The 18,048-nt window shown below is 32.2% G+C and overlaps 1 protein-coding gene across 2 annotated transcripts in view; it reads right to left on the bottom strand.

The window, feature by feature from the left end:
• Positions 1–18,048, bottom strand: part of LOC127707067 (dual serine/threonine and tyrosine protein kinase-like) — a 51,607-nt gene that overhangs the window by 18,703 nt on the left and 14,856 nt on the right. For both annotated transcript variants that reach the window (XM_052211793.1, XM_052211784.1), the window contains exon 4: positions 13,447–13,599. In XM_052211793.1, coding sequence (XP_052067753.1) covers positions 13,447–13,599 — 153 coding nt within the window. The remainder of the gene's footprint in view (positions 1–13,446; positions 13,600–18,048) is intronic.

Here is an 18,048-nt window from a genome sequence, read left to right as displayed (position 1 = left end):
CACTGATGAAAATTTCCAGTTAGAATTAAAAGAAAACTTGATAAGCCAGGCCAACCAATAATAGCATGATGACATAAAAAGTTTATACATTTTTGAAATTTACAGGAAGTTTTTTGTCAACAAATGGATTACTATGTTCTGGTTAGGAAGAAGGAAATTAATTTCACAAATTAATAAATAAAGAAAATAATAATCTCATATCTCTACCATGTCTACATAGACAAATAAATTAGTTGATTTATGAAATTTGGAAAATATATGTTTTTTCATGCAGTTTTTAAACAGAATATCTACACATCTAAATATACATTATCCCATCCTATCTAAATGTGCTTTGGGTGTTTTATATTTTCTTTTTCTGTTTCATATATGATTTGTATGATTTATATACATGTATGTGTTGTATCCCTTGTACATGATTGTGTGCTTGAAAGTTTTATGTCGGTTCACAAGTTCAATGTGAGCTTATGGTGTATTAATACTAATCTTTCCGACAATAAATTAAACTCATTTGATATTTTATTCGAAACAGAGCAAATGTGGTAAATTTCCCTATGATTTCCTAAAGTTCAGAGATCAATCCAACTTGCCTCTCTGTGACTTCTTGTGTTTTTTACCAGACAAACAATCAGGAAATAATGAGATTTCAGCCAAAAATAATAGTCCATTAGATTGATTGATTGTTGGTGTTTAACGCCACTTTCAGCACTATTGGCTATTTTGCAGCGGCCAGTTTTTATTAGTGGAGGAAACGGAAGTCTCTGGAGAGAACCACTGACCTTCAGCAGAAAAACTGGAATTCCTTAATCCACTAGACCAATGCCTACTTTTTCTTAAGAACAAAGCTTCGTTCCTTTTTCCTGAATTATAGGTTTAACAGTGAGCCTATCCAACGATTTGAATTCAAATTTCATTTCTACCTTTTTTTTATCTACATTATCATGCAAAATACATTGATTGATTGTTGTTTGATTTTCTTCCAGTGGCAAATATTTCATGCATGTTCAGGGCAAGTAAAACGAAAAACATTATCAGGCCCTTGACATCTTCATCCTTCTTACATGTCCAATAATGAAAACAATGTGACAATGTTAATCTTGTTAATTTTTTTTTTATCATGTGTGTGCTAGATAAAACAATTCAAATATAAAATATTTAATCCATAATATCCTTCAAATTGTGCTTTTCAAATAGAATGCAGGATTCAAGTTATTTCACATGTGAAAACATATTTGAAAACTGACTGAAATAGGTTATATAAAAATAAGGAGATGTGGTATGATTGCCAATGAGACAACTATCCACCAAAGTTCAAATGAAGTTGATCTTAGCAATTATAGGCAACCATACGGCCTTCAACAATGAGAAAAACCCATACCGTATGGTCAGCAATAAAAGGTCACAACATGAAAAATATGAAACAATTCAATTGGAAAACTAACGGCCTAATTTATAACAAACCAATTTACGAAAAACAAATATGACAGACAAGAACCAGCAACAACCACTGAACTACAGGCTCCTGACTTGGGACAGGCACATAAAGAATGTGGCAGGGTTAAACATATTTGTGAGCGCTCAACCCTCCCCTAATCTGGGACAGTGGTGTAACAGTACAACATAAGAACAAACTATAAAAATCAGTTGAAAAAGGCTTAACTCATCAGATGGATACAAATAAAAATACATGTCTATCCAGTTGAAATTCAAATCACAAGAACATAATCAATCATTGGCAATATATACATAGCTTACCGTACACTACTTTTTATGTTTTTTTTTGTTTTTTTGTTTTTACATTTACCACTAAGTAAAAGAAGATTCAGTCACTAGCTTTGCATACATAGTTCAATATGCTTGATATACATTTATCTATGATCTCATTAAAGAATTAAAGAGTAAAGGTCATTTCTCAAGGACATTGCATGCATTTAACTGAAAGCTGATTTCTAAGCACAAAAAAGTCATCTGAAAGAAAAATGAATTATTATAAGAGAAAGCATAAATTTCTGGCAACTGTAATCTGACAAAAAACATAACTCCTGAATAAGTATTGCTTTGAATAAAATAATTGTTAGTACCCAAAATTTTGATCTATAAAGCATACTGAAGGTACAAAAATGTATGTATTATCTAAAAATAGTTTTAAAATTTTTAAGAGTTTACCTCTCGATTTAACACTAGTAGCTTTAAATGAACAAGAATCCACATGTTTATTGTGTGGCTATTATGGCAAAAATTCGTAAGGGTTCCACGGAACCCAGTGTCTCGCCTACTTTTTCTGTTAATCGCAGGCTCAACAAAAATGAGGAAGTAAATCAATAAAAATATTCCTCTTGATACTATCTTTTGATTGTAAGAAGCTTCTGTCCAAGTTTGGTAAAAATCCAGGATAGTTTATTAATCTAATAAATGTTTAAAAACTTTAACTGCAGACTGAATGTTATGTTAACTGGAAGAAAACAAAATTTCCTTCTAGATACTAGCATTTGATCATAAACAAGCTTCTGTCCAAGTTTGGTACAAATCCTAAATAGTATAAGAAAGTTATTAAAATTTTAAAAACTTTAACCACAGAGTGAATGTGTTGTTTCCTGGCAGAAAATCTAAGTCCATTTAAAAGTAAAATACAGAAAAAACGGATTTATTTTTTTACAAAATTTCTTTCTAGATACTAGCTTTTGATCATAAACAAGCGTCTGTCCAAGTTGGTACAAATCCAAAATAGTATAAGAAAGTTATTAAAATTTTAAAAACTTTAACCACAGAGTGAATTTGTTGTTTCCTGGCAGAAAATCTAAGTCCATTTAAAAGTAAAATAAGGAAAAAATGGATTTTTTTTTTACAAAATTTACTTCTGGATACTATCTTATGATCATAAACAAGCTTCTGTCCAAGTTTGGTAGAAACCCAGGATAGTTTAAGAAAGTTATTAAAATTTTAAAAACTTTAACCACAGAGTGAATGTAATATTTCCCGGCAGAAAAACTAAGTCCATTTATAAGTAAAATACGGAAAAAACGGAATTTTATTTTTACAAAATTTTCTTCTGGATACTATCTTATGATCATAAACAAGCTTCTGTCCAAGTTTGGTAGAAACCCAGGATAGTTTAAGAAAGTTATTAAAATTTCAAAAACTTTAACCACAGAGTGAATATTTGTGGACGCCGCCGCCGACAACGACGACGACGACGCAGACGGAATGTAGGATCGCTATGTCTCGCTTTTTCAACTAAAGTCGAAGGCTCGACAAAAATGAGAATTTGTTGAAGTGGAATAGAAAAATATGATACCTTATGAAGTTGTCTTTTGGATTAAATATGTCAATCACAAGAAATCAAATTCATACATACCATGTCCTTTAAAAGTCAGTCAATCAAGTGAACCAAATAATCAACAACAGATCTGCTGGCATTACAAAATAAACTGTTGACACAGAGATATGTCTTGCCTTTTTTTAAATTTTGATAGTATGATGCAAATGTTGAAATTAAAATGGCAATATTTAAACATGTAAACTATGAAAAACATTGAAAGTCAATGAACCATGATAAAGCGGTAGGGCAATATAATCTCCATGGATACGAGACTTGCAAAATGCTAATACAACTGCATACCAAATATCATTGACTTAACTTTAGTGGTTCATCTTTAACTGATCTAAGCACAAACTTTTAACATGTAAACTATGCAAAACATTAAAAGTGAATAGACCATGACTGAGGTGGCAGGGCCAAATCATCTCCATGGAAATGAGATGTGCCAATGCTTTTGCAATTGCATACCAAATATCATTGACCTACCACTAGTGGTTCCCCATGAACTGACCTAATCACAAATTAATACATTGCTAACGCCACTGCTGCCACAAACAGCAAGCCTAATTCTTGCATTTTCAACTTCGTCAAGGCCAGATAAAATGTACTATTTCCCTGAAAGTCCAATGATCAATTTCTTAGAAAGGTAAGTAAACCAGAACAAAACATGAACTTAATATGTAAATCATCATTATACCCTTATGTACCAAAAATCAGATCAATATCTGCTGACATAACAAAAATAAAAAGCTTCGCCGAGCGCAGCCTGATACGGCCACAGAGGTCGAACCCTGAACAGTTGGGGCAAGTTTGGACACAATATTCAAGCTTGATACTGTCTGAATTTGGATTGTCATCATATTTTTGACATAATATAGGTTTCTGACACAAAATAAATGTGGTCAAAGATCTTAAAAATTTGAAATGGGACATTTAATTTACCTTAGTATAGTCTGATATCCAAAATCTAACAACATGGTTAGATTCAGCATATAAAAAAACACCAAAAATTTAATTTTAGTTGAAATCAAACAAAGTTTAATTTTGGACCCTTCAAACCTTAATATCGACTAATTTGAAAACAGGGCCCAAAATAAAAAATTTAAATGCACAATTAGATTCAGTATATCATAGAGCTGCAATTCAGTTTTTGATGAAAACAAACAAAGTTTAGTTTTGGGCCCTTTGGACCTCAATGTAGACCAATTTAAAAATAAGGCCCAATATCCAAAATAGTAATACAAGGTTAGAACCCCCAAAAATTAAACACTTAATTTAATCCCATTGAAATTGGTTAAAAAATTTGTATTTATTTTCAATTGAAGATTTCTTGCTATTGCGCAATACTGTGCAAAAGTGTTTGATTTGTCCTACGCTTCAGAATTTCGAACTGTCCGTGTATTCACTGATTATTGACATTGTTGCATGGTTGATTTTGTGTGTTACACATTTTGAACTTGAAGATTGGCGCTGTAGAAAATGAAGTTAATCTTGCTGTTCATGTGTGTCTATGAGCAGAAAGTGGGTTGCGGATTGGAGACTGGAACATTCACAGACGAAGCAATTCGTCATTGGAATGTGATTGCAATACACATTCTGAGGTCACAAAACTTCATACAACACACAGCAATACACAAAAATAGTCCAGCAGTGGGCGGAGCTTTAAAGCGATATCTGTATAGTATACAAATACAGGCTAGCGATATCTGTTGGGCTGTTTATGTATGATAAGACACCCAATTGCAGGATAAAATAATTTACACACCCTGTTTGGTGTGTATCTCCTGCCATATCAGTATTTGTTGCTTTTATATATAAATCAGAAATAATCAATGTAAAAATGAAAAATTTTGAAGAAAAAAAATATGAACCCCAAAAAAAAATTTGAAAAAAAAATCCCCCCCCCCCCCAATTTTTTTGGAAATTTTGAAGATTATTTTCTTTTCAGGAAAAATGTACAATTTCAGAGAGTTCCATAAACTTTAACACAAGTTATTGTCTGGAAACTAGAAAAATGCTTGTTTTTGGACCTTTTTTGCCCCTAATTTCTAAACGCTTGGGGCAATTACCCCCAAACTCAATCGCAGCCTTCCCTTTGTGGTATGCAACCTTGTAGTACAATTTCAGAGCGATCCATACACTTAAACACAAGTTATTGTCCGAAAACTACAAAAATGCTTGTTTTTGGCCCCTAATTCCTAAACTGTTGGTACCATAACCCCCAAAATCAATCCCAACCTTTCTTTTGTGCTATTGAACCTTCTGGTAAAATTTCATAGAGATCCATTCACTAAAACTAAAGTTATTGTCTGGAAACCAACAACAAGCCGACGAAGACAACGACATGATAGCATTATAAGAATGCAAATTTTGTGGTTATATAAAAAGTCTGATCAACTATTGGATTCATGAAAGGTGAAATGGGTTACATGATATGCTCTGGCTACTTTCAAAAGGAGATGGGATTATAGTATATGTCAATGAGACAGTCTACATTCGTGATATTTGCAAAATATCCCACAATCCCCTCAAGTCTGAATTGAAGTTTTATAGATAATAAATGGGGAGAGTGTCCACATGTGGACACAGATGATGCCCCCGCTTGCATATCATATAGTTATAAAGGGACATAACTGAAGAACAGTAAAAGTGACGCTACCCAAATTTGAACTTGATCTGAGTTTTGTTGTAATAAGCATTGTGTGTAAGTCTCATAACATTAAGTTGAGGCAAACTTAAGTAGAGAACAGAAACTAAAAATTCAGCAATTTTTCTATTTGTTAACACGCATAACTCTAGAACGGTTGTGTATAAGTTTTATAACATTTGGTTGAGACAAACTAAAGTTAGAGAACGGAAACATAAAATTCAGCAATTTTTATGTTTATAAAGGGACATAACTCAAGAAAGGTAAAAGTGTTGCCACCAAATTTCGTACTTAATCTGTATTATGTAGTAATAAGCATTGTGCATAAGTTTCATATCATTTGGTTGAGGCAAACTAAAGATAGAAAACAGAAACAAAAAATTTGTACTTGATCTTAGTTTTGTGGTAATGAATATTGTGTATAGGTTTCATAATGTTTGGTTGGGGCAAACTTAAGTTACAGAATGGAATTTTTTTGCAATCTTCCGATTTATAAAGGGGCATAACTCAATAATGGTTAAAGTGACACTACCCAAATTCAACTTGATCTGTGTTTTATCAGTGGAAGTCAAAATTAAACATTCCATTGTATAAAGCATTGATTGTAGTTGATTCAACTATAATCATGGACAAAGGAAGATAACTCCAATTTTAAAAATTACTAGATATTTAGAAGAAAATAAAAATTTGCAATTTTTCCATTTCTAAAGGGCATAGCTCTAGAATGGTTAAAGTGACACCATCAAAATTCAAACTTGATCTGTGTTATGTGGTAATAAGCATTGTGTATAAGTTTCATAAAATTTGGTTGAGACAAACTAAAATTAGAGAACGGAAACAAAAAATTTATCAATTTTTCCATTTGTAAAGGGGCATAACTCTAGAACGGTAAAAGTGACGCTACTAAAATTCAAACTTGATCTGTGTTTTGTGGTAATAAGCATTGTGTATAAGTTTCATAACATTTGGTTGAGGCAAACTAAAGTTAGAGAAGGAAACCAGACGGACAAGGGTAAAACTTAATGCCCCCTTCGCTACGGCGGGGGCATAAAAAGTAGTTTTCATGATGTTTGGGTTCTAGCTTTGCACTTCTTAAATTCACATTCAAGATGATTTTTAAAAAATCTTATTAAATATGTGGAGGTGGTTAGAGAACAATAACAAATTTAGGTGGAGTAATTTTATGTAAAATATTTATCATAGTATATTTAACCTTGTATTATAAAAACCACAGGTAGATAGTTTCATTGATGACACGGAACATCCTTAAACTATTAATTTTCATCCTACACACCATTCATCATGCTTACGAGGCAAAAGTTAATAAAATAAAATCTTCAGCCAAATTTTTTCATATATTCTTTTTAATAAAGAAAGTATACTTTATAGGGGTAAAGTGAATGCACAATGAAACAGACTGATCTAAAATCTTGCATTTAACTTTGGCATAAAGAAATTTGATCAAATATTGGAAAAAAATAATGCATTTATTCTTTAATTTCATTAACATGATTGAATAAAAGTTTGGGAAAAAAATTGTACAGAATGCAGATGAAATTGGGTGAAAATATTCTTGCAACTGTTTTAAAATCTTTTTTTTTTTTTTAAACTGATCTCATAACTACTGCTATTTATAGCAGTATTCAATATTAGCAGCTAATATGAAAAGTTTGTTAAGTCACTGAAGCACGGCCATGGAGCAGGGTCAAATATATTCCTTGTGACTGCATGAATGCTAATGCAAAAACATACAAAATATAAATAGTTCATTAAAAGTTCTTTTTTAAAAACATATCAAATCAGGGAACCTTACCATACCTTTTGTTGTAAAGATTAGTTATCATCTGACCCTAACTGTCAATTTCTTAAAGAAGGTCAAAGTAGGAGAATCTGTGGTATCCTTTATTTCAAGTTCATTGGGACAGCTTTGAACAATACAGTCACCAAACTACAAATTCTCAAATAGAGGATATAATGTATACAGTAGAATGTGAAGTTAAGGAGAATGCTAGCATCTTTTCATTTTTTTTTAAAAGTCCCCAAAGGCAGTCTGGCTCACCAATAAAGAAACAAGTTGACAAAACTAGAGGCTCTAAAGAGCCTGTGTCGCTCACCTTGGTCTATGTGCATATTCAACAAAGGACAATCTCCAACATTGTAGATGAAAATGAAATTCATGACAAAAATCTCTGTTTTGTTGATCCTCGATTGGTGGCCATTTAGTCTTGTTTAGTTTCTCTCTATTATCTTTAGTTTTTGCTCAAAACACAAAAGAGGGTAAAAAAATCCTCATTTAAGGGCAATCATTCCTATAAAGAGTGACTGTCTAATAACTATATCAGCAAAATTTGACTTGTTAGTAGATCTTGCCATGCTGATCATTTTTGTGATTTAAAGTGTCTATTTATCTTTTATAATATAAGGCACAACGCAAAAAAATGGTAACAATGTCATTAAAGGGCAATAACTTCAATAAGGAGTCATCGGACGATTTCCTCCATATTGTCTAAATTGTAGATCTTGTCTTGCTGATCATTTTTGCTTATTTAAGTTTCTATCTATCTATAATAAACTTTAAGATATAAGGCAAAAATAAAAAACCAATCATCATAATAAGGGCAATAACTCTAATAAGGAGCCGACTGACAATTTCAACCATGTTAGACTTAATTGTAGAACTTGTTTTGCTGATCATTTTGCAATTTAAAGTTTCTCCCTATCTATTATAGTTTTCAAGATGGTAGGCAAAAATGAAAAAAAATGGTAAAATTTGTCATTTAATTAAGGGCAATAACTCCTGTAAGAAGTCGTGACAGTTTTGATGTATATGAACAATTGGTTGAGCACAATCTTCTGAACATGTTTGCCCTTGTCAGATCTTCTCTATCTATAACAGTTTTCAAATTAAGACAAAACTTACATTTTACCCCATATGTTCTATTTTTAGCCATGTCGGCCATCTTGGTTGGCACGCGGGGTTATTTGACACATTTCTTAAACTAGATACCCCAATGATGATTGTGGCCAAGATGGGATAAATTTGGCCCAATAGTTTCAGAGGAGAAGATTTTGTAAAAGTTATATTGACAACGGATGCCAAGTGATGAGAAAAGCTCATTAGCCCTTCGGGCAAGGTGAGCTAAAAAGGAACACATTTTGTTCTAAAATGAATGCAAACTGTTTGTTCAAAAAATATGTAGATAATCTGATTCCAATTCAAAAGATAATTTAAAACATTCTTATTTTGATTTAAATATATGAGGGTCTGGAAGGGGTTTACAGAATAGGGAATAACGGGTCAATATTACAGAATAGAAAATAATGGGTCAATATTACAGAACAGAGAATAATGGGTCAATATTACAGAATAGAGAATAATGGTTCAATATTACAGAAAAGAGAATAATGGGTCAATATTACAGAATAATGGGTCAATATTACAGAATAGAGAATAATGGGTCAATATTACAGAATAATGGGTCAATATTACAGAATAATGGGTCAATATTACAGAATAATGGGTCAATATTACAGAATAGAGAATAATGGGTCAATATTACAGAATAATGGGTCAATATTACAGAATAGAGGGTCAATATTACAGAATAATGGGTCAATATTACAGAATAATGGGTCAATATTACAGAATAATGGGTCAATATTACAGAATAGAGAATAATGGGTCAATATTACAGAATAATGGGTCAATATTACAGAATAGAGAATAATGGGTCAATATTACAGAATAATGGGTCAATATTACAGAATAATGGGTCAATATTACAGAATAGAGAATAATGGGTCAATATTACAGAATAATGGGTCAATATTACAGAATAGAGGGTCAATATTACAGAATAATGGGTCAATATTACAGAATAATGGGTCAATATTACAGAATAATGGGTCAATATTACAGAATAGAGAATAATGGGTCAATATTACAGAATAATGGGTCAATATTACAGAATAGAGAATAATGGGTCAATATTACAGAATAGAGAATAATGGGTCAATATAACAGAATACAGAATAATGGGTTAATATTACAGAATAATGGGTCAATATTACAGAATAGAGAATAATGGGTCAATATTACAGAACAGAGAATAATGGGTCAATATTACAGAATAGAGAATAATGGGTCAATATTACAGAATAGAGAATAATGGGTCAATATTACAGAACAGAGAATAATGGGTCAATATTACAGAATAATGGGTCAATATCACAGAATAGAGAATAATGGGTCAATATTACAGAATAGAGAATAATGGGTCAATATTACAGAAAAATGGGTGAAACATATAAAAAATATAAAGAAAAGAGAAAAACAGGCCCAAAAAATAAAAAAATAAAGAATAATACTAAGGGTGCTAAAATATAAAGTATAGAGAATAATGAACAAAATTACTAAAGAATATAGAACAAGAGTGCACACGCTGAAATGTCTCGCCTTCTTTACTAATCATTGATATTATGTTGATAGTCCTAAATATAAAGCTTTATTACAACTGTCACATTAACTTAACATTAACCAAGTAAACTAAACATTGACCAATGAACCATGAAAATGAGGTCAAGGTCAGATGAACCATGCTAGGCAGGCATGTACAGCTAACAATTCTTCCATACAACAAATATAGATGACCTATTGCTTATAGTTTAAGAAAAACAGACCAAAACACAAAAACTTAACACTGAGCAATGAACCTTGAAAATGAGGTCAAGGTAAAAAAAAAACTACGTGACTGACAACTAGATCATAAAATATTTCCATACACCAAATCAGGAACATATATATTGACGGGACTTGACACTACCTGATTGTAGTCGATTTTATCGTCGTGCCATTTTTAATAAAGATATGATACAGAAACGGACATGTGTTAAAAACGGACTCGCTATTGTCCTAATAATTTCTGATATTATCAATAAAATGTCATTCAAACTAGTTTTATAGTGATGCTAGTGTATCAAACTTGTATTCTGTCACTTCAAATTTGTTAAAATCGCAAGCATTTCATCACAGAATTGTGCAGAATGCAAACAAGGTAATAAAAAAATGGCGGCCATGATTTACAAATTCCCAATCTATTATAAAACACTTCACATCAAATAAATCAAACTTATTTTGGTAATTTTATATGACAAAATATATCTTCTAAATGATAAAACTTGTATTTATTTACAATTAGAGTTATGTGGTTTATTTGTTGAGCAGTTCTGATTTTTTTCAGTCAGACGCTACCAAAATCCGTAAATCTCGGGAAGTCTAATGGAGTCCGAGATTTTATCAATTTTATACTGAAAAGCGTATCAGATTCATTTCCCGTTAGTTATACTGTTCCCAGACCAAATATAGTTGAACTATTGCATATAGTATTAGAAAAAAAGACCAAAACTCAAAAAAATAACTTTGACCACTGAACCATGAAAATGAGGTCAAGGTCAGATGACACCTGCCAGCTAGACATGTACACCTTACAATCATTCCATACACCAAATATAGTAGACCTATTGCATACAGTATAAGAAAAACAGACCAAAACACAAAAACTTAACTATAACCACTGAACCATGAAAATGAGGTCAAGGTCAGATGACACCTGCCAGTTGGACATGTACACCTTACAGTCCTTCCATACACCAAATATACTAGACCTATTGCTTATAGTATCTGAGATATGGACTTGACCACCAAAACTTAACCTTGTTCACTGGTCCATGAAATGAGGTCGAGGTCAAGTGAAAACTGTCTGACAGGCATGAGGACCTTGCAAGGTACTCACATACCAAATATAGTTATCCTATTACTTTAATTTAACATTACAAAAAATCTGAACTTTTTTTTCAAGTAGTCACTGAACCATGAAAATGAGGTCAAGGACATTGGACATGTGACTGACGGAAACTTCGTAACATGAGGCATCCATATACAAAGTATGAAGCATCCAGACCTTCCACCTTCTAAAATATAAAAGCTTTTAAGAAGTAAGCTAACGCCGCCGCCGCCGCCGCCGCCAGATCACTATCCCTATGTCGAGCTTTCTGCGACAAAAGTCGCAGGCTCGACAAAAATGGCATAAAAAATTAAAGATTACAGAATTGAAGGACCCGCCATCCAAACCCTCATACATACTTAGTCTCAACACGCTCAAAGCCTTTCAAAACACATTTGAATCAATTATCTAGAGAGTTTGTCATATTAGATGTTTAGAGAGTCTTTAGCACGTAGCCTTCAGCAATGCCCAGAGATACACAGAATTGTTTCAGCTTTTGGCTGTCATAATCAAGACAAATGGTGTCACAAGCAAGACCTCCTTACCCTTCTAGCCTGCATGAATTTTTCAATCTTAAGTTTTATGGACTGTTTATTAGTTGTTTACTATTTTCAATGGCAATGGTTATATTTTTGAATTATGGTTTTTAACTGCAAAATTGGTCTCTTCTTCCCTTGCTTTATGATTTTAATATAAAAGCATTACAATGTTAACAATATCCAGTATGAAAAATGCAGAAAAACAGATTCAAATACTAAAAAAAGTCTTAAAAGGTTGCTTCAGAAATACTGATTTTCACAATGGTTTGCATTACCTCTATGATAATGTACTGTTTTATTTTTTATTCCATGGGGCAAGCCTGGGTCAGTTTTTCATTGCATAACCTCTATGACAAATGTACTGTTATATTTTTTTTTCCATGTGGCAAGTCTGACTAATTTTTTTTTTTAAAGTTTGTTAACCATGATGTCAACATGTTTATAAATAAAAAGCAATATTCTTAAATTTATAAGTGGACCATTTATTATTTTTTAAATCATTATTTGAAGCTGACTAATACATTATAATTTTATTTTAACCATGCTTATACATGTTAGGTAAACAAACGTAAGGATAAAATTCGATAAATCATTGCACTTCTCTTCAGAGGTTTATCTCTTTTATCTTTATACATTTTTGTGTATTTATGATTCATTCGTGATAAAAGTTAAAGATGTCCAAATTTGATGTCCATTCAGCGTAATTACATTGTTTTAACTTAATCTACTGTCGAATGCCCTGTTTTGAGACTGTCCCATAAACAGATCATCTGATGATATAGGAATTTATGGACTTTTCATACACACATCTTTCTCTGTAAAATCAAAACAAATCAAATGATATTGTATTCTATCAACGGTGTATTCATTTCTATTGATGGGATGCCAATTTTTCGTGGATTTTGTGGTTAAAGTTAAACTAGAAATTTAAAAGTTTGGCAAAACAACGAAATCAAATATCCTGCCATTACACTTTTTCCTCAATCCAGGAAAAATTTGTATCCACAAAAATCAATGAATCCATACTACAGGATAAATATATAGTACAATGTAATTCTACAAAATTATTTATATAACTGAGATCGATAGAAAACCCATATGTCAATAAAGAAAGTGACGATACATAATGAACACTATTTTTTACATTTTTAAGATTACCTGTATAAGAGTCCCTTAGTATATTGACAGATTTGACTAGTTTTCCTGCTATAGACTGATTTAAGGCACCAAGCACCAACTCTTGTAGTTGATAGGTACAAATTTTAAGGCCTTTATGTGTCATGATTGCTCCATCTTCATTAAATTCAACACCTGTATAAATAAAATATCATACAATGTTAACTGTAACTATGTTTATTTGCCTTAATAAATAATTGTTATGAATTAACTCATTTACAAGAAATATCTGAAGGAAAGGATAATGTTTATGACTTTTCTTTAAGGAAGGGTATAAAAATATGTTCACATAATGTCAACAGACTTGAACACAAGCTAGATGAAATCAAATACAATTTAATGTTCTCTGAAAATCCTCCATATATATACCTTTGTTGTGAAGCATTTTTGGACAGGAACACCCAGGATAATTTTATACAAATTCCTGGATTTATTTTAAACAGAAAAGATAGATCATCATGCGTAGGAGGTGGTTTGGTTGTTTATTTTTCAGAAAAAGTTAATTTTGTTAGAAAAACTGAATTTGAAATAAGTGACATTGAAACAATGTGGTTTGAAATTAAACCTGTTCACAAAAAATCATTTATATTATGTTCAGTATACAGACCTCCTAGTTCATTAATTAATTGGATTGATGAATTTGAAAAACTAGAGGCTCTAAAGAGCCTGTGTCGCTCACCTTGGTCTCAGGGAAGATTAGTTTTATAGCTAACTGTGTAACCCTCTTTAAATAAAGAATTATTATTATATTATTATTATTATTATTATTATTATGTGCATATTAAACAAAGGACACAGATGGATTCATGACAAAATTGTGTTTTGGTGATGGTGATGTGTTTGTAGATCTTACTTTACTGAACATTCTTGCTGCTTACAATTATCTCTATCTATAATGAACTTGGCCCAGTAGTTACAGTGGAAAATATTTTGTAAAAATTTACAAAAATTTACAAAATTTATGAAAATTGTAAATAAAATGCTCCACAGGGCGCAGCTTGATACGACCGCAGAGGTCGAACCCTGAACAGTTGGGGCAAGTATGGACACAACATTCAAGCTTGATACAGCTTTGCATTTGGATTGTGATTAAATATTTGACACAGCATAGGTTTCTGACACAGAATGAATCTGGTCTAAGAACTTAAAAATTTTAAATTGGACATTCACCTATTATGGTCTAATATCCAAAATCTAAATACATGGTTAGATTCAGCATATCAAAGAACCCCAAGAATTCAATTTTTGATGAAATCAAACAAAGTTTAATTTTGGACCCTTTTGACCTCAATGTGGACAAAGTTGATAACGGGGCCCAAAAATCAAAAATCTAAATACATGGTTAGATTCAGCATATCAAAGAACCCCATATATTCAATTTTTGTTGAAATCAAACAAAGTTTAATTTTGGACCCCGATTTGGACCAACTTGAAAACTGGGCCCATAATCAAAAATCTAAATACATGTTTAGATTCAGCATATCAAAGAACCCTAAGAATTCAATTTTTGTTAAAATCAAACTAAGTTTTATTTTGGACCCTTTGGACCTTAATGTAGACCAATTTGAAAACGGAACCAAAAATTAAGAATCTAAATACACGGTTAGATTCGGCATATCAAAGAACCCAAATAATTCAATTTTTTATGAAATCAAACAAAGTTTAATTTTGGACCCTTTGGACCTCAATGTGGACCAATTTAAAAACGGGGCCCAAAATCCAAAAACTAAATACACGGTTAGATTCAGCATATTAAAGAACCCCAAGAATTCAAGAATAAAACCCCATTGAAATTGGTCAAGAAATAAGCAATTTATACGAAGTATCTTCTTTTGCACAATACTGTGCAATTAAATATTTCTTGCTATTGCGCAATACTGTACAATTGACAATTTCTTGCTATTGCGCAATATTGTGCTATTGGATATTTCTTGCTATTGCGCAATACTGTGCAATTGAAGATTTCTTGCTATTGCGCAATACTGTGCAATTGAAGATTTCTTGCTATTGTGCAATACTGTGCAATTGAAAATTTCTTGCTATTGCACAATACTTATTATATAATAATTTACACATCCTGTTTGGTGTGTATCTCCTACCATATCATTATTATTTGCTTTTAAATATAAATCAGAAATAACCAACTTAAAATGGAAAATTTTAAAAGAAAAAAAAAAATGAAAAAAAAAAAATCCCCCCCCCCCCAAATTTTTTGAACCCCCTTATGATTCATCACCCCCAAACTTAATCCTCACCTTCCCTTTGTGGTATGGTACCTTGCAGTACAATTTCAGAGAGATCCATACACTTGAACACAAGTTATTGTCTGGAAACTAGAAAAATGCTTATTTTTGGCCCCTTTTTGGCCCCCAATTCCTAAACATTTCGGCAATTACCCCCAAACTCAATTCCAGCTTTCCCTTTGTGATATGGAACCTTGTAGTACAATTTCAGAAAGATCCATACACTTACACACAAGTTATTGTCATGAAACTAGGAAAATGCTTGTTTTTTGCCCCTTTTTTGGCCCCTAATTCCTAAAATTTTGAGGCAATTACCCCAAAAATCAATCCCAGCATTCCTTTTGTGATATGGAACCTTGTGGTACAATGTCAGAGAGATCCATACACTAACACACAAGTTATGTCTGGAAGTTACAAAAATTCATAAGGGTTCCGCGGAACCCAGTGTCTCGCCTACTTTTTCTGTTAATCGCAGGCGCAACAAAAATGAGGAAGTAAATCAATAAAAATATTCCTTTTGATACTATCTTTTGATTGTAAGAAGCTTCTGTCCAAGTTTGGTAAAAATCCAGGATAGTTTATGAATCTAATAAATGTTTAAAAACTTTTAACTGCAGACTGAATGTAATGTTAATTGGAAGAAAACAAAATTTCCTTCTAGATACTAGCATTTGATCATAAACAAGCTTCTGTCCAAGTTTGGTACAAATCCAAAATAGTATAAGAAAGTTATTAAAATTTTAAAAACTTTAACGACAGAGTGAATGTGTTGTTTCCTGGCAGAAAATCTAAGTCCATTAAAAGTAAAATACGGAAAAAATGGATTTATTTTTTTACAAAATTTCCTTCTAGATACTAGCTTTAGATCATAAACAAGCTTCTGTCCAAGATTGGTACAAATCCAAAATAGTAAAAGAAAGTTATTAAAATTTTAAAAACTTTAACCACAGATTGAATGTGTTGTTTCCTGGCAGAAAATCTAAATCTAAGCCGCCGACGACAACGACGAAGACGATGACGACGACGCCGACGGAATGTAGGATCGCTATGTCTCGCTTTTTCGACTAAAGTCGAAGGCTCGACAAAAATGCTTATTTTTGGCCCCTAATTCCTTTACTGTTGGTACCATAACCCCCAAAATCAATCCCAACCTTCCTTTTGTGGTATTGAACCTTGTGGTAAAATTTCATAGAGATCCATTCACTTAAACTAAAGTTAGAGTGCGAAAACCAATGTGTCTTCGGACGACGCCGGACGACGCCAGACGACGCCGACGACGACGACGACGCCAACGTCATACCAATATTCGACCACAAAAATTTTTTTGCGGTCGTATAAAAATTGACTATAAAGGGCAATAACTCCTTAAGGGGTCAATTGACAATTTTGGTCATGTTGACTTAATTGTATCTTACTTTGCTGTACATTATTGCTGTTTACAGTTTATCTCTATCTATAATAATATTCAAGATAATAACCAAAAGCTGCAAAATTTTCTTAAAATTACCAATTCAGGGGCAGCAACCCAACAAAGGGTTGTCTGATTCATCTGAAAATTTCAGGGCAGATAGATCTTGACCCGATAAACAATTTTACCCCCATGTCAGATTTGCTCTAAATGCTTTGGTTTCAGAGATATAAGCCAAAATCTACATTTTACCCCTATGTTCTATTTTTAGCTATGGCGGCCATCTTGGTTGGTTGGCCGGGTCACTGGACACATTTTTTAAACTAGATACCCCAATGATAATTGTGGCCAAGTAGTTTCAGAGGAGAAGATTTTTGTAAAAGTTAACGACGAAGACGACGGACGCCAAGTGATGAGAAAAGCTCACTTGGCCCTTTGGGCCAGGTGAGCTAAAAAATGACAACTGCCATCAATCATAATACAGATATTATTTTAGTTGGTGATTTTAATATAGATTTTTTGAAACCTAATAAACAACCACAAAATGGGCTAAGTTTATTAGAAACCTATAATCTCAACCAGATAATCCAAGAGGCAACAAGAGTTACACCTGATTCTAGTACACTAATTCATCATGTTTATGTCACCAATAAGGATTTGATACTAGAATCACATGTTGCTAAATTCTCAATAAGTGATCATTATCCAGTATGTTTAACTAGAAAAGAAAAAAATGCTAATTGTATTAAAAAAGATATTCATACTACCATTTCTTACAGAAACTTAAAAAAAAATTGTAAGGGTTCCGCAGAACCCAGTGTCTCGCCTACTTTTGCTGTTAATCGCAGGCGCAACAAAAATGAGGAAGTAAATCAATAAAAATATTCCTTTTGATACTATCTTTTGATTGTAAGAAGCTTCTGTCCAAGTTTG

The sequence above is a fragment of the Mytilus californianus genome, unplaced genomic scaffold (genome assembly GCF_021869535.1).
Source record: "Mytilus californianus isolate M0D057914Y unplaced genomic scaffold, xbMytCali1.0.p SCAF_1, whole genome shotgun sequence".
NCBI lineage: Eukaryota > Metazoa > Mollusca > Bivalvia > Mytilida > Mytilidae > Mytilus > Mytilus californianus.
The sequence above is the reverse complement of the archived record's forward strand: the minus strand, read 5'-3'. Positions and strand labels throughout refer to the sequence as shown.